Source organism: Azolla caroliniana, unplaced genomic scaffold (assembly GCF_043228905.1).
Source record: "Azolla caroliniana isolate FFs.n. ecotype wild unplaced genomic scaffold, voAzoCaro1.0.p SCAF_5, whole genome shotgun sequence".
Lineage (NCBI taxonomy): Eukaryota > Viridiplantae > Streptophyta > Polypodiopsida > Salviniales > Salviniaceae > Azolla > Azolla caroliniana.
This window is the reverse complement of record NW_028230440.1, coordinates 12,974,230-12,996,251: the sequence shown is the minus strand read 5'-3', so window position 1 is coordinate 12,996,251 and position 22,022 is coordinate 12,974,230. Positions and strand designations below refer to the sequence as shown.

The following is a 22,022-nucleotide window of genomic DNA, read 5'->3' as shown; positions in this document are numbered from 1 at the left end:
AAGCACGGGCCGCGTTCGAGAAAGAAATGGAAATTTCACGACGAGTCATTGCCTCAGCGTTGGAAGAAGTTAACGTAGGAATGACAATGGATCCCCGATTACTCTCCATCGCAAAAGACTTACTACTGGATCAGAAAGAGGTGATGTTAGCTCAGCTCAAGGAATATAAAGATGTGTTCGCATGGTCTCACGAAGACATGAAGGGATTGGATACAAAATTCTATCAGCATAAGATCAATTTACCTACCGACGTGAAACCTGTTTAGTAACGTCGATACCGAATGAATCCAAATTATGTGGCTCGCATAAAAGAAGAAATTGACAAAGTTCTGAAGGCCAGATTCATTCGACCAGTCAAGGAAGCTACGTGGTTGAGCCCGATAATCGTAGTTCCAAAGAAAAATGGAAAAATTCGTGTTTGCGTAGACTATCGGAAATTAAACGTTGTAACTATTACATATGCGTTTCCTTTACCTTTCACCGACAATGTACTAGACGCAGTCACAAGGCATGACATGTATAGTTTCCTAGACGGCTTTAGTGGCTACAATCAAGTACGCATGCATCTTAACGACCAAGAGAAGACGACGTTTGTCACCGACTAGGGAGTTTATGTCGTGGTAGTCATGATGTTCGGGTTAAAGACGGCGCCTGCTACATTCCAATGGACAATTACGGAAATTTTTAGGGAATACATACCCGCCTTCATGGAAGTCTTTTTGGACAATTTCGCGGTGTATGGGACAACATCCGACCATCTGAGTCAGTTACGATTGTGTCTAGAGCGTTGTCGGGCTGCACGCTTTAGCCTGAATCCAGTCAAATGCGCGTTCGGCGTCACAAGCGGAGCCCTCCTCGGCCACATCGTCAGCAAGGAGAAGATAGCGGTGGATCCTAATAAAATTTCCGCGATCATTCAAGCAAAAACGCCAACAATTGCCAAAGCACTCTGCCGTTTTCTGGGACAAATACATTAGCATAGTCGTATGTTACGATATTTGGTGGATTTCGCCACACCTTTACATGCTGCCATCCACCGTACACCTTCCAAATGGACGGCTAATGAAGAAAAAGCATAAGAAACGCTTAAAGTAATGCTGACTCAAGCACTAATCGTACAACCACCAGATTGGGGGAAACCATTTCACGTTTTTGTAGACGCCTCATACATAGCAATAGGTAGTGCGTTGATGCAGCTCACGGAGCCAAATTGGTATAGACCAGTGTACTACGCCAGTAGGAAGCTATCAAAGGCTGAGCGTAACTACTCCACAATGGAACGAGAAGCGTTGGGTATGATATACAACATCAATAAATTCCAACATTATCTGTTGGGGCGGAGATTTATGTTTCACGTGGACCATACGACGTTGCTATCCCTAGTGAGGAAATAGGCATTGACATGAAAATTGGCTAGATGGATGTTGTTGCTTCAAGAGTTCGACTTTGTTATACAACATCGACTTGTTACGCAGCACGCTATAGCAGATTTCTTAAGTCGGATAGATAACGGAGAAATGATACAAAAGGATGACGACTTTCCTGATGTGGACATCCTGTGGATTGCATCTATAGCGACACGTACGAAAAAAACTTTTCCAGATCATTGGTTGATGGAGATGACATTCTTTCTAACCACAGGATTACCACCACCACAATTAAGGACGGACGAGAAGAAACAATTGGTTGTCCGAAGTCATAACTTCTGTTTGGTCGAAGGGGTCCTGTATCACAAAGGCAGCGACGGAATTTGGCGACGCGGAATACTCCAGGATGAGAAGGAAGCGGTTTTACATGAAGCTCACTGTGGTACGGCAAGAGACACTCCGCGGGCGATGTTACAGCTTGTAATGTTTGGCAAGCCGTCCTATGGTGGCCGACTACGCAAAATGATGCATATGAATATTGCAAACAATGCGATCTATGTCAACGGATGGGCCAGCCCACGAAGGTCGCAAGGATGCCACATCAACCAGTGTTGCCGTTGGATCCATTCCAGAAATTGGGACTCGATTTTGTGGGGCCATTTACACCAGCGGCAACACAGACTGGCAATAAATATATATTGGTGGCTACTGATTATTGCACCAAGTGGGTGGAAGCGAAAGCACTACGAGAAAATACCGTGGCAATGACGACGAATTTTTTTTACGAAAACATCTAGTGTCGTTTTGGCTGCCATATCGAGCTCATCAAAGACCAAGGAAGCCACTTTCTAAATTCGGTCATTCGGGAGCTGACACAACACTATGCCGTTGTCCACAAGAAGAGCACACCGTATTATCCACAGGTGAATGGTTGAGCGGAATCCACGAACAAAACGTTATCGACCATACTAAAAAAGATCGTCAATGAGAACATAACAGATTGGGATACCAAATTACACAAAGCGTTATGGGCGTACCGAACCAGCTATAAGACTAGCATACAATCCACGCCTTTCCGGCTAGCATTTGGGCTGGAGGCCGTAATGCCGGTCAAATTTCAGGTGCTCAGTTTGCGGATTCAGGTACGAGACCGGCTATTACAAGACAAGTCCGAACAAATACGGCTACAACAGTTGCTCGAACTAGGCGAGACACGATTACGAAGCATGGCCATACTGGAACAATAGTAGCGTCGGCGTAAAGCATTCGTGGACCGGCATCGAAATGTGCATGAAAAAGATTTTGCGGTCAGCAAAGCGGTCTTGGTCTTTCAAACACGGATGGGGCAAATGCCAGGTAAATTAAGATTCCGCTGGACGGGGCCGTATTGGATAGCTGGCGCAAAAAATGGCACGTTTTAATTAGGCACCCTAGCCGGAGAAGTGCTATGACAAAAGGTGAATGGGTTTCGACTAAAACTCTACCTGGGACCGGTGCCACCAAACCTGTTCCACACCGTAAACGACACGACCGAAGAATCTGCGGATTAATTAAAGGGACCCACTTGTATTAAGTCGGAAACGGGTTCTATGGCATGGGTTTATAATACGGTTTAAGTCGGAACCCATTTACCCACTTGTCCAACACCTTGCCGGCTAACGTTCCCAGCTGATATGAGCCGTTGAACTCTGGCATTATCCAATATGGTCCGGTCCACCGGAACCGTAGCTTCCCCGACATCTTGCCCATTCGGGTCTGGAACACTAGTACCGGCTTGCCGATTCCAAACATCTTCTCGTTACCCTTCCAATGGCAGTGGAAGAATGCTTTACTTTGTCGTTGCTCGAGTTCCATCTGCATTAGGCTCGCTATTCTGTGCTCCTCTAGCTCTCATAGTGCTGCTAACCGGATTTTTTCCGACTCCTCGCTCAGCCACTCCCGGACCTGTATCCATAAGCTTGGAATCTGGAATTCTATTGGCATCACCGCTTCCAAACCAAACGCTAACTGGAATGGTGTTGTCCGGATAGTTGTTTTGTATGCCGTCCCATAAACCAATAACGCGCTGTGCAGCTTTGTATCCCAATCGGTTCGGTTCTCATTGACATTCTTCCGGAGAATGTTCTGTAGAGTTTTATTGGTGGATTCGGCCAATCCATTGGCCTGTGGGTAATAAGGGGTGCTTCGCTTGTGTACGACCACATAAAAAGTTGTTAGGCTTTCCACCACTTGGCCGAGAAAGTGTCCACCTTGGTCGCTGATTAATTCGATTGGACAGGAACTTGGACGGGAACTTTGTCGTCAACGTCACAGTATTGTCACGTAGGGCCTTGGCTTCCACCCATTTTGTATAGTAATCTATGGCGACAATTATGTACTTGTTGCTGGTTCACATTGCTGGTGGCTTGAATGGTCCAACAAAGTCCAGCACCCATTTCTGGAATGGCTCTAGAAGTAGTCTCGGTTGGTGCGGCATGCATGTTTGTTCTGTTGGCTGGCCCATTCTTTGACATTGATCACATTCCTTCGTATATCGGACCGAGTCCTTTAGTGTCATTGGCCACCATAAGCCGTTGCGCCATATTTTCCTTGCCGTAGCTTCTCCGGCATAATGTCCTCCGACGACCCCACAATGCGCTTCCCGTAAAATGGTGTCTTTGTCATCACTCCAAACCGCTCGTTGCCATATGCCGTCCACTCCTTTATGATATAGTGTATCTTGCACTAGACAAAAGTGTCAGTTTTGCACTACCAACCGTTTACGTTCATCCCGGTTCATCCCGTCTAGGGGTAGACCGGTGCTTAAGAACTGGTGCATATTCGTTAGCCATTTGTCCTCGTCCGCGATTGTTCCATCTACCGTGGTTTCCGCTGTAATTTTAAACAATTCGGCATCCGGAAATTCATCTTGACCACTGTCACCGGTCTCTCCGGATTCTAACCGGGTCAAATAATCGGCAACCTCATGTTGTATACCTGGCCGGTGATAGATCTCAAATTCAAATTCTTGTAATAATAATGTCCACCGGGCTAGCTGTTACCGATTAGGAACACTTTCTACGCTCAGTCCTTCGAGGTAGACCTGAAGGTGACTGTGTTACGTGGAATGGGTTAGTCGTAAATCGTAGCAAGATACCACTTTGTATCCGAGAAGCATAGGAGGGAGATGGCTACAACCAAACTCCTCAGTAACGCACTAGTATACGCGTGTATCTTACACTTACATAGTTACTTATGATTTATCAATACACAACAGAGAATACTGAATCGTCACTCAGATAGACACAGGAATAAGAGATGATAGTATTCTAATAGAACAACGCTCTATACACCAAAATTACATGCTACCTCTTATAGAGGATTTCTACCCTTTATATACTGAGGGCTTTTAGCCGTTCATGCTTCCCGCATGAACCGTTACATCCATTTCTTAACGCTTTACTATATTATAATGCTCTTGCGCTTCTATCCGTTGGTTACTATTCCGATGGACAACACTTGGCACGCCTGTGGGACAGTGCCATGGCACGTCGGACCCCATTTATTCTTCCTCCAAAATATCCCGGATGTTTGGTTCCGCTCTGACGTATTGGTCCAGGGATGGAGTAGTGCCTGTAAGCGCGTCGTTGCACGGTTGCATGTCTTGTACTTGCTCCGTGAGGCTTTCCATGGCGTCAACATCTCCCTGCGTGGGCGGCCCAGGGTCTGCTGGCTCATTCTGTTCTATTGTGGCTGGCTCTTCCGTCTGCGGGCTCTCGGTGGACTGAGGCTCTACCCTATCCGTAACTTCCTCAGTGTTGTCGGCCGTAGTTGTCCTCTCCAGTGAATTGGGCATACTTCGTGCTCAGTGAGCACCTTTTACACAAGCCCTGACTATCGGGCTGACACAAGTACTGATAGTACTTGACTGCTCATAAATGAGCTCTACATTAACTCCCAAAATATATTCCTACGTGGAATATCTTTCCAACGGCCTCGCGGTTTACACACTGTTACGGCCTATTGTGCGCACGGTTTTACACACCGAATGTTGAGCTTGTCTCTCAACATTTTCTAAATCCTCGACTTGTCCCTTCCTTGGTGAGGAGGGGGGGCAGACCAGGTTCAATTCAGACCTGACCCTTGATTCGTAGTTTAGACTTAAAAAGGGGTACAATGCAAAGTGTGGAATTAGAAATTCATTTCTGCCAACTGGACCATTTCATACTGTTTCTTCTTAAGGACGAGAAAAACTTGTGCCAAAGCAACTGACGCAAAAAAGACTAGAAGACATTGAATATGTAATGGGTCTTGGAGTACGATTTCCACTTCCCCCTGACCGAAACCACCCACGTTAGGATTATTAGTCAATGCCTGACTTACCTTGACGAATTTACCTTTTGAAACGATAAGTGGGATAATATCAGTAATTTCACAACTCTCAAATAATTCTTCAATAACAACTTCGTAACCACCTTTACCCTCTCTATGAACTACCTTCTTTATTTTTCCTGTTACCGAAGCGGCATAAACCGTGTAGTGGCTTTTACTCCCGTCTGGATATATTTGCCCTCTACCCTTGTTTCCTCCAACATAAATTGGATATTTCAAGAAGTGCACCTCATTATTGTTAGCAGGGTCCGGTGCAAGAATTGGAAATACGATCTCACTATATGGTTTGCCTGGAACCAGACCTATCACGATTATGTTCTTTCTATTGGAGCGATACTTTTGGAACGATAGTTTTCCCATTTTTTCCTTTGTTTCGGCCAGAATCCTATCAAGAGGAGCCAATTCAAACCCTTCGGGTAAAATAAGAACATCACCTACATTCAACCCACCCTTTTTCCCATTAGCAAGGACTTGTTTTATCTATGTATCATAGGGAATCTTAACGACTACTTCAAATACGGTATCGGGAAGAACAGATTGTGGAGCCTCCACATCTACCAGTTTCTTTGCTAGGTGGCAATTTGCACATACAATGCACCCTGTAACTTTGCGCAGATTCTAATAATTCTGCTATACAAATATCAGATATGCGTTTGAGACAGGTGGATCAGACTCGGGGAATGTTTTAACCCAGAATCGATTCTATCAAAATGATTCATCCATTGTGTGTTTCTGGGAACTAGAAGAATTGAAAATGCTTTACTGGTCGCTAAGATTCTCACTACGCAACGATGTAACATCAAGATCTCAAATAGGATTGACTGGGAAGAAGGTTTCGCATGAAGATACGAAAATCGTAGATCCGTATGTTCGGAAAGAACCTATACGCCCATTCCATCTTATCAATTTCAATGAATTCTCGAAAGGTTTGAACGAATATAAGATATCTTTGATCTTTTGGAAAGACAATATCTTTGAAAAATGGAGCCTATTCAGAGAGTATATGCCTTGATTTTTTACCCATAATTGGTGGAGATATTTCTAGGATCTGATTGGAGAAACATATCTAGAAGTAGTACATAAAATAAGTGATGACCTGAATTACCCTTTACCTAGAATTTCTAAAAGAATTTATGAGGGTGTATATAGAGCCAAAACTTATTCATCACAAAGCCTAAGATTGAGATTCAAGAATGATTCTACCAATAAAAGATTATCCAAAATAGATCTTATCCTTTTCAAGGAATTTCCTAATGAAACGAAGATGTTACATTCAAGGTGGTTAGTTTCTCAATTTTCCAATAAGGTTATCTTATCTTACTTCGTTCTTTCAGTATTATACATTCTTGCATTATCCAAGTATCTTTTATCTGCCGTTTCGGGCTCTAACTCCCTTCATTCATGGAAACGTTTCAATACTATTGGATATTTAATAGACCCAATGCGTGGATCCTATTCAGAGAATGGAATTTCTTCCCCTTCAACAAGACAAATGCAAACGAGAGATGTACTAATCCATTATTTGAAGAGATTCTTGAATTACATAAATAATATATTATTTTTCTCCTTCGTCAAAAAGGAACTAGATTTGTGGATACTTTGTAGGGAAAGCTCCAATTTCCTTAATAGTAAGAAAGAACTATTAAAGCACTATTTAGTAACAAATAATACTATTTCCAAGTATCAGTCGAAATCAAATTCCAATTCTAATTTAGTTACAAGATCCGTAGGTTAGATACTGCGGAGAAGTGGGCTCTTTTCGCCCTCGAAAGAAATCTTCTATTCTCAGCAATGACGAGACGGAGAGGCGTTCTAGATATGCCATGTCATGACATACCTATCTCACTCCAATCAGGATTATTACCATTTGAGGGAACTCCATTAGTAGGACCCATAGAAACTAGATGATCTTCCGTCATTAGGGATATAGCATCCAATTCCTACTTTCCGTTGGTGAGGCTACCAATAAGAAAGTTGTTATACAATCAATCATATCTTAGAAATGTACATGGAAGTTTCATCTCGAGAGAGAGCGTACGCCGATTGGGTCTCATTTTTGGAATAGTGAGAGAGTTCTCTCCCTGCACAATATGGATTCAAGATATTCATGAATTGAATATTCATCGTTCGTATCAAAGAATAGAAGCTAATCCCAGGTTTTTGCTTTGCCTAATACTGAGTAATATTGGTAATGAGCGCAGTAACTCTCGCATCCATAAGAATATTATTCTTATTGCTTCGACTCATGTACCAACAAGGGTGGATCCAGCTCCGATAGCTCCGAACCGGCCAAACCAATTGATAAATTTCCGAAGGTCCAACAAGTGTCAACGTCAGAAAGGATTGTCAATTCTCCTACGCATCAAAGGCTTCGAAATTGAAGCTAATTCGCCTCTTCTTGAAGGTACTGGGTCTGGAACTACAGGTTATAGCAAACGCGATTCATTCCTTCTAAGTCTAATGACCAAAATGAACCCCTGCCCCCATCATTGTTTCTGAATCAATATCCCGATTTCTCTGTTGCATCATCCCCTCAAGTATAAAAAAATTGTTAATTCATTCCATTCTATCCATATCTAACGAATCATTACAATCCACCGATCCGTTTGGTTGATTGGATAGACAAAGTAATCTACTAATTAATGTTTTTTTGTCAATCTCTTATTTTCTTTTATTGAATTGAGCCTTTCTGAGATTTTTTTAATAAAAACTAAATTAGGATGGAAGTTTGGTTATTCCCCTGATAATCAAATATCCTATTTCTTCCCCATTTTATATTTTTACAATCACTTATAGTTAAAAGAAACTCCTTCTGTTTTTTCACCTTCAGATGAAGAAGAATCTCTTGACTGCCCGTTCCCATAGGAACGGTATTGCCAGGAATAACATTCTCCTTTAGCCCTTTTAACGAATCAATTCGACCCCGAAGAGCAACTTTAGCCAGTACTCTAGTAGTTTCTTGAAGACTCGCCTCTGATGAAAAACTAGCAGTATTGAGAGATGCTTTTGTCATTCCTAGGACAATAGCGTGATAGAAAATTGACCTCTTCAATACACGATTCATTCATTGTTCCTGTGATAATTCAATGAGCTCTCCGGGTGAGAAAACATTAGCTATTCCATCCTCCGATACTACAACTCGCGATGTTAATTGCCAAATGATAATTTCTAAATGTTAATTAGATATTTTTACCCCTTAAGATCCATAAACCTTTCGAATTTGATCGATCGAAACCAATTGACAAAGTTCCATGCTTGTTCCAGCACTTAAAAAACAACTCCGAAGGTTTCCAATCAATCTTGTGACACCTTTGTGCCATCTCCCAAAAAGCTCTTTGATTCTTGCTGGAATAGATGCAATGGAACGAGATTCCAGCAGTTGCTCATCCTTTCAAAGACCTTGAATAGTGTCCACGGATCTCGATCTATCATATGGTAATGTTATTAATGTATCTCCCTCCCCGAGGATATCTCAAGAATTTTTCTGAATAATAGCTCCCCGAGTTGCTGAAAAAGGCTTCATTGTTCTGGCTAACAAATATTTATGATGAATGGCTACAATTTTACTGGACTGAAGACAGACGTCATTTTTACGGAAGCGTCTATTTTCACCAAGCAATAATCCAAGCTTAATTAACAAGGTTGGTTGACGTGGGTAATTCCGCAATGAATAGTTAGAGAAAGGTCTATTTGGATAAAAGCATGTGGTTTATTTAAAAACAAACCCATCTTCATCAATAAGATAAAAACTTCCACGTTCCGGTGTATCTATGGAATCCTCGATCGATAAGGTTTCGTAAGTCAGAGTTTCGCAACCCGATGGGGGATGAGAAAGCACCAAAAGGGAAGTGCTCCATAAACTTCCTAGTAAACCCAATCCTTCAAAAATTCCCCATCCAAGAATGGGATCTAATCTACTGGTTTTGGACGACCCTTGAAAATTCGGATTTATATAGTTCTTTGTAAAAAATATATGATTGGAGGAATTTTTATCAAGTTGTTACCGCCCCGAATGCTATTATTTGTACTCGATTCGAGGTCGTTGGACTCTTCCACAACGGGACCTTTGTGTCTATCTATATCCGAATCAATAGACGAATCTTTACGAAAGAAATTGAACGTCGATAGTGTTAGGTAAGATGCACCCCATTCTGATACTAAATGAACAGTACCTTGATGTTTGGCAATTGATCTATCATTGCTATTGAATGAGTCGAGATCAACTGGGGTTGGGAATGACTCGTGAGCGGGCATCAATGGTTGATAAGTCTGATCGACCTTAACCCTTTTCCGTAGAGGAGGTGCCTTACAAAAAACCGTTAAGTTAATCTAAGGAAAAGTGCTCAGAAGTTTATTTATTCTTACACTGGTAAGAGATATAGAAGCCTTTCTTGTAGAGGAAAAATGATAGAAATGTTTTTGCCAATTAACTACCACACAAGCTCTAACTGATTGTATAGTTCTATGGTTGGTTATTTCAATTCTTTCACCATCCCTATAGGAAATATTAATAAAGGTTTCAATTTCTAGGCTTTTTTGTGTGTTTGGCTTTTCTCCATGGGAGACTATTCCTACAAAAGAATTGTTGAATACGCTATATTCTATGACTGGTCCTATTAGGATAGAAGTTCCTCCTTTCCCATAGAGTGTAACTGATCGTGGATAAACCCAATTTTCATTTTTAGAAATATCACCCTGTTTGGACATACTGGTTAGTCCTTCTGGAGTAGAAAAATATCTAGGGAGGATTCTTATTTCAGTACTATTTCGGCTCCTTTCAATTCGGATGGGTCCACTTGTTTTACTAAGAATACTAGAGGTTCTTATATTGATTGGACGAGTCGGAGATTCCCTATTCCAAAAATTGCTCATATAACAAGAGATTATCCAATCCGTCTTCTAATTTTTTAACATATATTTGTCTCAACCTACCTAAAGTTCTCTCATAACCGAAAAGATATCCTCTTTTATCATACGATCTATCACTTGGGGCTAAGCAGCATAGTCCATGGGGGACCCCTCAGAGAGTGATCGGGGGTCCCTCGAGCATAATTAGAATTAGATAGAGGAACCATCTATGTAATACAATTAGATTGTGGCGGGTATGGTTTAGTGGTAAAAGTGTGATTCGTCCTACTTTGGGCCGACTAGTCAAAGGATCCTTCAAACCGGTTTTTTGGCTGAATTGACTCAAGAAGCTTTTTTTCTATGAAGAACAAGTAAACTTCTCTAAAACAAAATATTATGGGTACAAAATTAGGTTATTCCCATTATTTTTGCTTGCGTAGCAAGGTCGACGAATAACGAAGCGAAACTTTTAAAATACCCGGAAGCCCAAAGTTTTTCTTAAAGAAGATGGGTAAACATCTATGGGTAGATGCTAAAAATGTCTGTTTCATCGTCACTAAACCTTGGAAAAAAAAACTCCAAGCTTGACAGTCCTAGAAAGAATAATCTTGGTTTATCAAGATTTTCTGGCTTTTTCCATTGAAGAAGCGATTGCTCTCTGCGTTGATACCACTGCTTCCCTAAAGATTTCTGCTTTTCATAAAAAAAATGAACGAAGTAACTGGAAGTAAAAAAATCATGTTCCATAAGTGTATCTTAGTTGGGACTCATAATAGGTAATAATCTTACCAGCGGGATCATCTAAAAAGTTTGTACTCTTGAAAAAAGATTAAACTGACATAGATATTATGGATACTTTTATTTGCAATAACCTTATAATCCCGGGGACTCCACTATACATAAGAAGGTTGTATCACGTGCGTTCATGACATCATTTATAAACCCCTTATACGTATGATTTTTACTATTTTAGTAACCTTTCTGTAGAAAAAAGATTAATAAAAATACCCCTTATTACCAATATATTTTTTGATAACCACCCATTTTAAATACCCTTACATATAAAATATACATGCACACATAGGTTGCGATCCTAGAAGGGATCAATGACCATCTTTACAATTGATGACTCGCAAAATTATGAATCGATATTAAACATCATATGCAAATTCCTAGAAATGCTTCATTAAGTGCCACATAGATTGAAAACACAATGTGTAAAGTACAAAGTAATGTACACACAATTAGGAAACATTACCCAAAAACACTACAGGTATAACATATACAAGCCACATATAAGTTTTTGTTTTTAGTTTATTGAGACGTATGAAGAACATTGAGTGATAAAAAACAATGTAATTTACAATAAAACAATCTTGAACTTAACACATACATCTCAAAGAGCACATATGGAACAATCCAAAATGCATATCAATAATGAAATTACTAACAAATTAACATTATGTTTGGTTTCATGGATATAGACTCATATAAAGCCATAACATTATTTTTTCTCAAACACATTGATCAAACAAATGGCAACCTACTTCATATTTCCATTTGAAATGTAAGACATCATCTATTCACATAATCTTACCCAAATCAAAATGAAATAAAATAAATCATTTTGTTATTTGCAATATCTACTTAAAAAACTTATTGCAATAAAGGTTACCCTTATAAAGACTGAGTATATAAAAAGAAAACCCTAAGAAGTTCATTTTAGGCTGTAAATTTCATGTCGTTTCCATCTTCAACATTGGACCTATATCATAAAATGTAACAACAAAAGCAAGAAATCTTAATATACATGGAAGTAAATATTATCTTAATATACATGGAATTAAAGAAATCAAAAAATATATTTGGAATACCGTAGGTTTATATTTGGTTTCTACATTTCTACTTGCAATTCTTTGAGCTCCAACCCAATTTTGCCTATCTTCTCTCGTAATATCACATTCCCTTAAGCCATGTGCATCAATAGAGAAGTTATTATATACCAAAGACACATGATTCAATGTGATCCATACATCCCCAATTACTAATTATCTTGAGGGATTATCTAGTGCATTCACAAGTTTCTTTCCATTATGGATGAAATCTTGATCATGAAGACAACTTACCATATCATTATGCATTTGACCTGTGAAGATCCAACCATCCCAAGGCAATTTATATCTTAAGCATATGCTTGGGGTTAAGTAAACTTGAAGCATAATCTTTCTTCTCCTACTATCTCCATCAGATGCATGTCCAACAATTGGCCCAATACTTGTGGAGAGGTGTTTTTCCCATAAAGTTTCCACTTCATTCCATTGGCATTTTACAAAATCTGCATCAAAGCAATTACATGTACATTGTACAACCAATACTAATCGTGGAAGTTTAGGGTGAAGAGGATTCGTAATTAACACCCTAGCATAGTGTCCAACCACATAGTCTTTAAAGGAGCTGACAATGGTTTAATAACCAACATTAGAGTCACCCACCTTTATCATACATGATGAGACACATTGATGATTGGATGACTTCAACCCACAAAAACCCAAAAGTAAATCATTTGAGCTATCCCACTTAACATTCCGCTTAATCACAGTCTCATCCTCAACAATATGTTTGTGTGTGTGTATGTATGTTCCATACAACATATATATGTGTCCATATGTGTATGTATATTCTACATGTTTGTGTGTGTGTGTTTATGTATGTATGTGTGCACATATTGTATTGTATGTATGTGTTATATGTGTAAATGTGTATGTATGTAAGTGTATATATGTGTATATAGGTATGTGTGTATGTATGTTCCATACAACATATATGTATTTCATGTGTATTTCATGTGTATTTCATGTGTATTTCATGTGTGTGTTGTGTGTTATGTTTTGTATTGTATGTATTTCATGTGTGTGTTGTGTGTTATGTTTGTGTGTGTGTATATATGTTCCATACAACATATATATGTGTCCATATGTGTATGTATATTCTACACGTGTGTGTGTGTGTGTGTGTGTGTGTGTGTGTGTGTGTGTGTGTGTGTGTGTGTTTATGTATGTATGTGTGCACATATTGTATTGTATGTATGTGTTATATGTGTAAATGTGTATGTATGTAAGTGTATATAGGTATGTGTATATGTATGTTCCATACAACATATATGTGTGTACGTGTGTATGTATGTTCCATACAACATATATGTGTGTACATGTGTGTATGTATGTTCCATACAACATATATGTGTGTACATGTGTGTATGTATGTTCCATACAACATATATGTGTGTACATGTGTGTATGTATGTTCCATACAACATATATGTGTTTCATGTGTATTTCATGTGTGTGTTGTGTTTTATGTTTTGTATTGTATGTATTTCATGTGTGTGTTGTGTGTTATGTTTGTGTGTGTGTATATATGTTCCATACAACATATATATGTGTCCATATGTGTATGTATATTCTACACGTGTGTGTGTGTGTGTGTGTGTGTGTTTATGTATGTATGTGTGCACATATTGTATTGTATGTATGTGTTATATGTGTAAATGTGTATGTATGTAAGTGTATATATGTGTATATAGGTATGTGTGTATGTATGTTCCATACAATATATATGTGTGTACATGTGTGTATGTATATTCTACACATGTATGTGTGTGTGTTTATGTATGTATTGTTTGTATTCCATGTGTATGTATGTATGTGTGTACATATTGTATTGTATGTATGTGTTATATGTGTAAATGTGTAAGTATGTGTACATAGGTATGTGTGTATATATGTACATATTGTATTGTAATGTATTAATTTCGTTTATTGTATGTATGGCCCGTGTGTGTGTGTGGCTAAGAATTTATGTGTTGGTTTATGTTTGTACTTATGTGTACCTGTAAAATATTTGTAGAATAGTTGTGGCAGCCCCAACAGAGAATAATGGTGAGCAAAAGCGGCACAAGGCGAGCGGTGGCGGCGGCAAAATGAGAACAGAGGCGGCGGCAAAATGAGGACAAAAAGAAGGGGAGAAGAAGCAATCGCAGAAATGAGCAAAGAAGAGGAGGGAGCAAAGGAGGAGGCGGCAAATATCTAAATAAAAAAACATGAATGTTTGAATGTATGTTTAGTATGAATGTATGTTATGTATGTATGTGCACATAATGTATGCATGAATGAATGAATGAATGAATATATATATATATATATATATATATATATGTATGTATGTATATGTAATGTATGCATAAAATATGTATGCTTCAATGAATAAAATATGAATGTACATATGTAATATGTAATGTATGTATATTTGTGTGTGTGTGTGTGTGTGTGGATATTTGTTTGTAATATGTATATATGTGTATGCATATATGCATATGCAAATGTACATGATTCAATGTGTATGGATGTGTGATTGTAATATGTGCATAATATCTATCTATATATATGTGTATGTATATGTAGCAATGTATAAATGAATATATGTATGTCCATGTACGAATGTACATATGTGTTTGCATATATCCATATGTAATGTGTGTGTATGTATAGAAGACTATATGTAGGTGTATATATATATATACGTATGTGTGTATATATCTAATATATGTATGTATGTATGTGTATGTACATGTAGCAATGTATAAAAGACTATATGCATGTCCATGTACGAATGTATATATGTGTATGCATATATGCATATGTCATGTATGTATGTGTATGCATATATGCATATGCAAATGTACATGATTCAATGTGTATTGATGTGTGATTGTAATATATGCATAATATCTATGTAGATATCTAATGTATATATGTGTATGTATGTGTAGCAATGTATAAATGAAGATATGTATAAATTTGTATATTGTGTAATAGGTATGGATTATGTGCTATGTAATATCTAATTTATTTATGTGTAAGTATACATGTATGTATTGTAGTCTGTGATGAAATGTATGTATGTATGTGTATGTAACATATTTATGTGTATGCATGCATGTAATGTATGTATATATGTGTATGGATGTATGTTTGTAAAACTTTTAACATTGTAGGCATATGTACATATATATATGGTGATATGTGTAAGTATACATATATCTAATGTGTGTGTGTGTGTGTGTGTGTGTGTGTGTGTGTGTGTATGTGTAGTATGTATATATATAAGTATTCTGGTTTGTATGGTCCAGTATAATCTATACATATATATATGGTGATATGTGGAATATGTATGTACATATGTAATATGTATATCTATGTATGTATCTATATATGTATATATGTAATTTATGTATGTGTAAATTTGAATATTGTGTAATATATGCTATGTAATATCTAATTTATTTATGTGCGTGCACGTCATAGTTCTAGCCATACGTCCCATTCGTGTCATACTCAAACGCCAATATTCGTATCATACTCATACGTGAAAAGGCTCCAAGTATGATTGAAATCCATACGCGGTACATAGATATATTATATATACATATGGTGTATATGGTGTACACAGTGTTGCCTTTTGACGGCCGTTTTGAACGTTTTTGGCAAATTTAACCGTATATGAAAGTTAATTTTAAAATGAAACCGTCAATCTTGACGGGCATATGTTTTATGAAAACGTAAAAATGAAGGCTTAAAATTTCATAATACCGTCAAATTTTACTAAGACCAATACTATAGTAGTATAGTCCTAGGTAGTAGGAACAAATTGTTCAAGTTGCATTGGGAGTGTAGGAATTTGAAAGGCTCACATATGTCACTATGTGTGTAACAAAAAGGTAAAAAACTAATAGAGTCTAAATTATGAATCTTTACTTCCCAATTCCCCGTTTCCCCATCTAAGACCTTCCTTTCCCTTTTCCCCCCTTTTCCCCCTTTTCCCCCATTTTCCCTGTTTGTTCGTTGCTCCCTCAACCCTGCACCTTGTTGGAAGCTCGCAACTCAGTGCTCACTATCCCTACTCGAAGCTTGTTGCTCGTTGCTTGCTACTCATAGATTCAGCAACATCTCCTACAACAGTCCTGTTCACCCATCTAAGGTAGCTGTGTGTGTGTGTGTGTGTGTGTGTGTGTGTGTGTGTGTGTGTGTGTTTAAGATTAAAATAGACTAAACCATCCTCATTGAAGCAATGGGATCCTTAATGAATATATTTGCATGCTGCTCATATTTGCCTCACTTCCAGAAATAGATTGCAGAAAAAAGGATGTCTCTAATGTATCCTTACAGGGGATAAGCATACACATGAAGACTCCATTGATACCTTCAATTCCTACAAAAGGAATTTTAAACCATAAAGTGTAAAAAAAAAACTGAAACCTCAAAAACTATCCCAAGATAAAACGTCTTTAAGCAGCTTCCTGTACAGGGTACTCGAACACTACTTCTTTTCCAGTTAGCTTCTTATAAGCAACACCAAAAGTCTCTAACTTATACTCAGTATTGTTCCTCTCCTTGGGGTCCAAATATACTCGCATTATACGTGAACCATCCAGACGGAAACGAACTCTTTTTCCCACAATCTCTGCTGGATAGACTAAATCTTCAAGAATAGCCTCATGAACAGATGTTAATGTGCGGCTTCTAGGACGAGCAACAACTGTTCCCTTCTTGGGAGGCCTCATAATGCGCCTTGTCGCAATGAAAATAACATCCTTGCCACTGAATTTCTTCTCAAGTTCACGGACAAGACGGTTGTGAATTTTCTTGAAAGATTTCCTCAGTCTGTATGGCACATGGATTATGACAGCCTTCCTGCTTCCATTGATATCTATTTGCTTTGCAGAATTGATGAATAGATCCCTTAGGTCACTTCTTAGCTCCTGGTTAGTGTTCTCGAGATCAAAGAGAGCCTGTGCAACAGACTCTTCAAAATCATCAGGCTCGAGGCTTTTCTCCTTATGGATCTTCTTCTTCTTCCACCTGTGTCGTCTCTCTCTCTCTCTCTCTCTCTGGTATGAACTTTAGATAATAGAGGATCTTCTTCTTCTTCTTCTTCTTCTTCTTCTTCTGCCTGCGTCCTCTCTCTCTCTCTCTCTCTCTCTCTCTCTCTCTCTGGTATGAACTTTAGATTAATAGAGACTAATGTTTATTGTCTCAATAAAAATCAATAAAAATCCCCAACTTTTAACAATGATCCATCTCATCATATCAATAGTTATTTCCTATGGTTAGGAAATTACTACATATCCAACGTTGATGGCCAGAGCATTTTCCGACTCTATTAATGGCTAAATCATTCTTATATTTCCCTCTACGGAAATTTAGAATGGCTTGCCTAATATCATTGTTGCTTTTGTTAACTACGAATGTTGCTCGTACTTGTGTCATGTTTTCTTCTTTTGATTGCACCTATGGTTCCTTGATGGTGTGGGATGATACACCTTCAAGCAATTTATTTTCCTTCAAGCAATTCGTTTTCCACCATCCGATCACTCACCACATTGTTTTGCTTTTCTTGAATTCTTTGTTCTCTCTTAGCTTCTTGGTTTGCTCTCTTGTCACGCCTTTTCTAGGCTTTCATTGGTTTTAGTTGTTGAGTTCTAGATGAAGTAGATATACCACCAAATTCTTTTACTAGTCCATCAAAACTAGTATTGCTCTCCTCTTTAAGGGCAAAAGTTTGGGAATTATATTCATGTAAAATCTCATTGCCCAATAGGTCATAACTAATATGTATGGGTTTAATGATGCTAGTGATTGTTTTGAACTGATGGTATGATCTTTTCTTACATGACCCATTTCTTCTTATTCAGAATAATTATGGCTCCTAAAAGAAAAAACCAACGAACCATCAGTGCGATGTTTGCATGGAAACCACCCAACGATACCAATGACATAAATCTAAACAATGATTCAAATGAGGATATGGATATGTTTGGGACTGATTTAGAGAGTTTAACTCGAGAGAGTTGTTCCTCTAATATAACTAAAGAAAAGCCTAAGAGAAAATTCCGTGAAGCATGGAGAGATAAATTCCCATGGATAAGATGCATTGTGCAAGGAGACAAAACATTAATGAAATGTGCATGGTGTGAGAAATACGCTAGTCCTGGGCCTTGGGGTCTTGGTTCTAGATGCATTACTTTGCAACTTGATGCAATTTTGACCCATGTCAACTCAAGTGGTCATAAATTATGTGCATCAAAGTGGATATGTGATGTTGAAGGGAAAGCAATGTCCATCTCAAAGCATGTATCACAATTGGATGATATTAACAAAAATAAGGTCATAACAACAATGAAACTCATGTACTTTATTGCAAAAAAAGATTTGTCTATCGCTACATACCAAGAATTATGTGATTTGGCTGTGCTACTAGAGGTGCCTAATATGCCTAAGCAACATGATTATATATCTTATACTAGTAGATATGGGGGATATGAATTTTTGGTTGCCTTCGGGAAATATCTTCTAGAAATTCAAAGCTCAAACCTAATAAATTCCCCATACTACTCTTTGATGCTAGATGAAAGTACTGACAATGGATTAGAGTTGCATCTCATTATGTATGTTACATATTTGCAATGTGGTGGTTGTGGGCCTAAGCAAACTGAATATATGGGTTTGCTGAAAATTCCCAATGGTAAAGGTAGAACTATATATGAACATGTTAAGCATCTATTAGGCGATCGATGCCTCAACATGAACAAGTTGATCGGATTGGCAACTGATGGTGCATCATCAATGATTGGTAGTGAAATTGGAACAGTAACATTAATGAAAAATGATATCCCAAATTTGGTTGGTGTACATTGTATTGCTCATAGAGAAGCATTGGTTATTTTAGATGTATCTAAAGATATCCCTGAGCTCATTCTTGTAGAAAAAATTGCAAATAAGGTATATACATGGGCTAACAATAGTACCAAAAGGACACATGAAATTTTAGAGCTCTTGGAACAAATGCAATTGGATGCTCATAGACCATTACAAATTCATAATATTCGTTGGTTGTCACGTGGTCAAGTCATGGAAAGACTAGTGAGTATAATGCTTGCAATACTTACTATTTGGAAGAAAGAGAACTTAAACGAGTGGTATAATAAAGCTTGTATCTATAGTGTGCAATTTTGCTTTTGTATCATGGCTGATGTGTTGCATTTGATGAATATCTTGAGCTTGAAACTTCAAAAAGAGAATTTGGATGTAACTTCAATTGGTGCAGAAATTGATATTACAATTTCTAATTTGCGGAGGTCTTTCTTGAGAAATGACACATTTGCGGATGGAACAATGTATTTATCCAAGTTCTTAAGATGTTCTAAAGTTGGGTTTTTGGAAATAGAGGATAAAGATGGCGTTACATATAGACATGAACTATACTTCAAACAAATTCCTATGGATAAAGCAAGTCAAAATGATCCAAATCCCACTATTGCAAAATCTAAGGGAATGAGGCCATTTATAGATGGATCACTTGAAAGTTGTATTAAACTATCTCAAAATTATGTGCAAAATGTTATTGATGGACTAAATGCAAGATTCCCTGACTTAAGCCTCTTCAATGCAGCAAAATTATTCAGCCCATGCCATTATGCAGATGATGATGTGATTAGGGATAGTAAAGCAAAGACATGGTTGGGAATTTTGATTTCTCACTTACAGCCAAATGTTGATGTCAATGCATGTCCTCAAATTTCACATGATGCAAAGGCTTGTGAAATGGAACTCTATAGGTTTGTTGACACTTTACGTTTAAATTGTGAAGGCTATACTATGCATGAAGCTTGGCGTATGTTTTGCAAAATGAAGGATTGGCAAGATAGTTTCCCTCATTTGATGAAATTATGGCAAGCTACTTTGGTTATTCCTTCTAGCACAGTTTCGTGTGAGAGAGGGTTCTCTAAGCAAAATCTCATCAAAGAGATGAAAAGAAATCGATTGAATATAGAGCATTTAGATGATTTAATGCGAGTCTCATTGAATGGGCCACGCATTGAAGAAATACAATGGGATCGTGTACATGAAATTTGGAAAGATGCAAAGGATAGAAGGATATAATATATTGTTTCGTACAAATATTCGATGTATTTACTTTTTGAAGGGCATTTTTTTTTACAAACCGTTAATTTGACGGGCAAAAATTTTGGAATACCGTTCTCATGACAGGCAATGTTAGCCGTCAAAAGGCAACACTGGGTGTACATAGTGTGTGTGTGTGTGTGAAGGAGAGAGAGAGAGAGAGAGAGAGAGAGAGAGAGAGAGAGAGTGTGGTCTAGAGAGAGAAGCCCTGTTTTGCATGTGTGAGGAGACAATGATTGAGTGTATATCTAGACTCTAGAGAGAGAGAGAGAGAGAGAGAGGAGCTATGGGTTTTGTTTGTGTGAGGGAGTATGTAATATGTATATTAGATATCTAGATTTTGTAGAGAGAGAAAATCTGTCAATTCTCGTGTGAGAGAGAGAGAGAGAGTGTGTGTATGTGTGTCAGATGTCACTTCTATTCACAAAATATTATGAATATCAAAAATTAAAAAAACCAAAAAAAAGTCAAAAAAAAAAAAACCAAACAAATATCGCGTATCATACGCGTACGTTTGCAAACGTTTGCGTACGTCCAATAAATTGGACGTACGCGAATATTAGGAACTATGGTGCACGTGTATATATATGTAATATATGTAACTTGTTTGTAAGTATGAAGATTTGTATATATATAGTATGTAATCTTAGCCTTTTGGTGTTAATATGTATGTGTATGTGTATACATATATATAATATGTAATTTATTTTTGAGTGTTTTGTATGTATATATGCATTTGTGTATGTATATATGTATGTAATATGTAATTTTATTTTATGTATTATGTACATATTTACATATGGTAATATATATTTGTACATATATTTATGTTTAGTTAATATGTATATATAAATGAGTGTAATGTATGTATATACATATTCATGGATGTAGATATATATGCATGTGTGATGTGTGATATATGAATGTAGCTTGTAGGTATATATGCATGTGTGATGTGTGTTATGTTTGTGTGTGTATGTATGTACATATTGTATTGTATTGTATGTATGGAATGTGTGTATGTGTATGTATGTGTATATAATATATATATATATATATTATTATATATAATATGAATTTTTTTGTGTGTGTGTTTGGTTTGTATATTTGCATTTGTATATAATTGTGTGTAATATGTAATATATAAAATATATTTGTAAGGAAGTGTATGTATAAATGTAATATGTAATTTTTATATATGTATTATCTATATATGTATGTCAATATATATGGCCAATTTTAATATGTATGTAGTATGTAATGCATGTATGTATGTGTATGTACATATTTACATATGGTAATATATATTTATGTTTAGTCAGCATGCATGTATAAATGGGTGTAATGTATGTATGTATATACATATTCATGGATGTAATGTTTGAATGTAGGTATATATGGATGCATGCATGTATAT

The 22,022-nt window shown here is 37.5% G+C and overlaps 1 protein-coding gene, 1 long non-coding RNA gene and 1 pseudogene across 2 annotated transcripts in view; 1 reads left to right on the top strand and 2 right to left on the bottom strand.

Annotated features, from left to right (window-relative positions):
• The window catches only part of LOC147864178 (uncharacterized), a 24,506-nt gene extending 6,285 nt beyond the window's left edge, over positions 1-18,221 (bottom strand). The window contains exon 1 of the long non-coding RNA XR_015529813.1: positions 18,024-18,221. This is a non-coding gene — a long non-coding RNA (uncharacterized LOC147864178). The remainder of the gene's footprint in view (positions 1-18,023) is intronic.
• Positions 16,705-17,911, bottom strand: LOC147864179 (small ribosomal subunit protein eS7 pseudogene; annotated as a pseudogene).
• Positions 18,222-18,343: 122 nt separating the features above from the next.
• LOC147864177 (uncharacterized) lies at positions 18,344-20,584 on the top strand. Its single transcript, XM_087319727.1, has one exon. It carries the CDS (start codon positions 18,344-18,346, stop codon positions 20,582-20,584), a length of 2,241 nt encoding a protein of 746 aa, XP_087175853.1.
• The last annotated feature ends 1,438 nt before the right edge of the window (positions 20,585-22,022 follow it).

Bases quoted from the DNA above. Each gene is read 5' to 3' on its own strand.
- LOC147864177 (XM_087319727.1), top strand. From the start codon at position 18,344: ATGGCTCCTAAAAGAAAAAACCAACGAACCATCAGTGCGATGTTTGCA.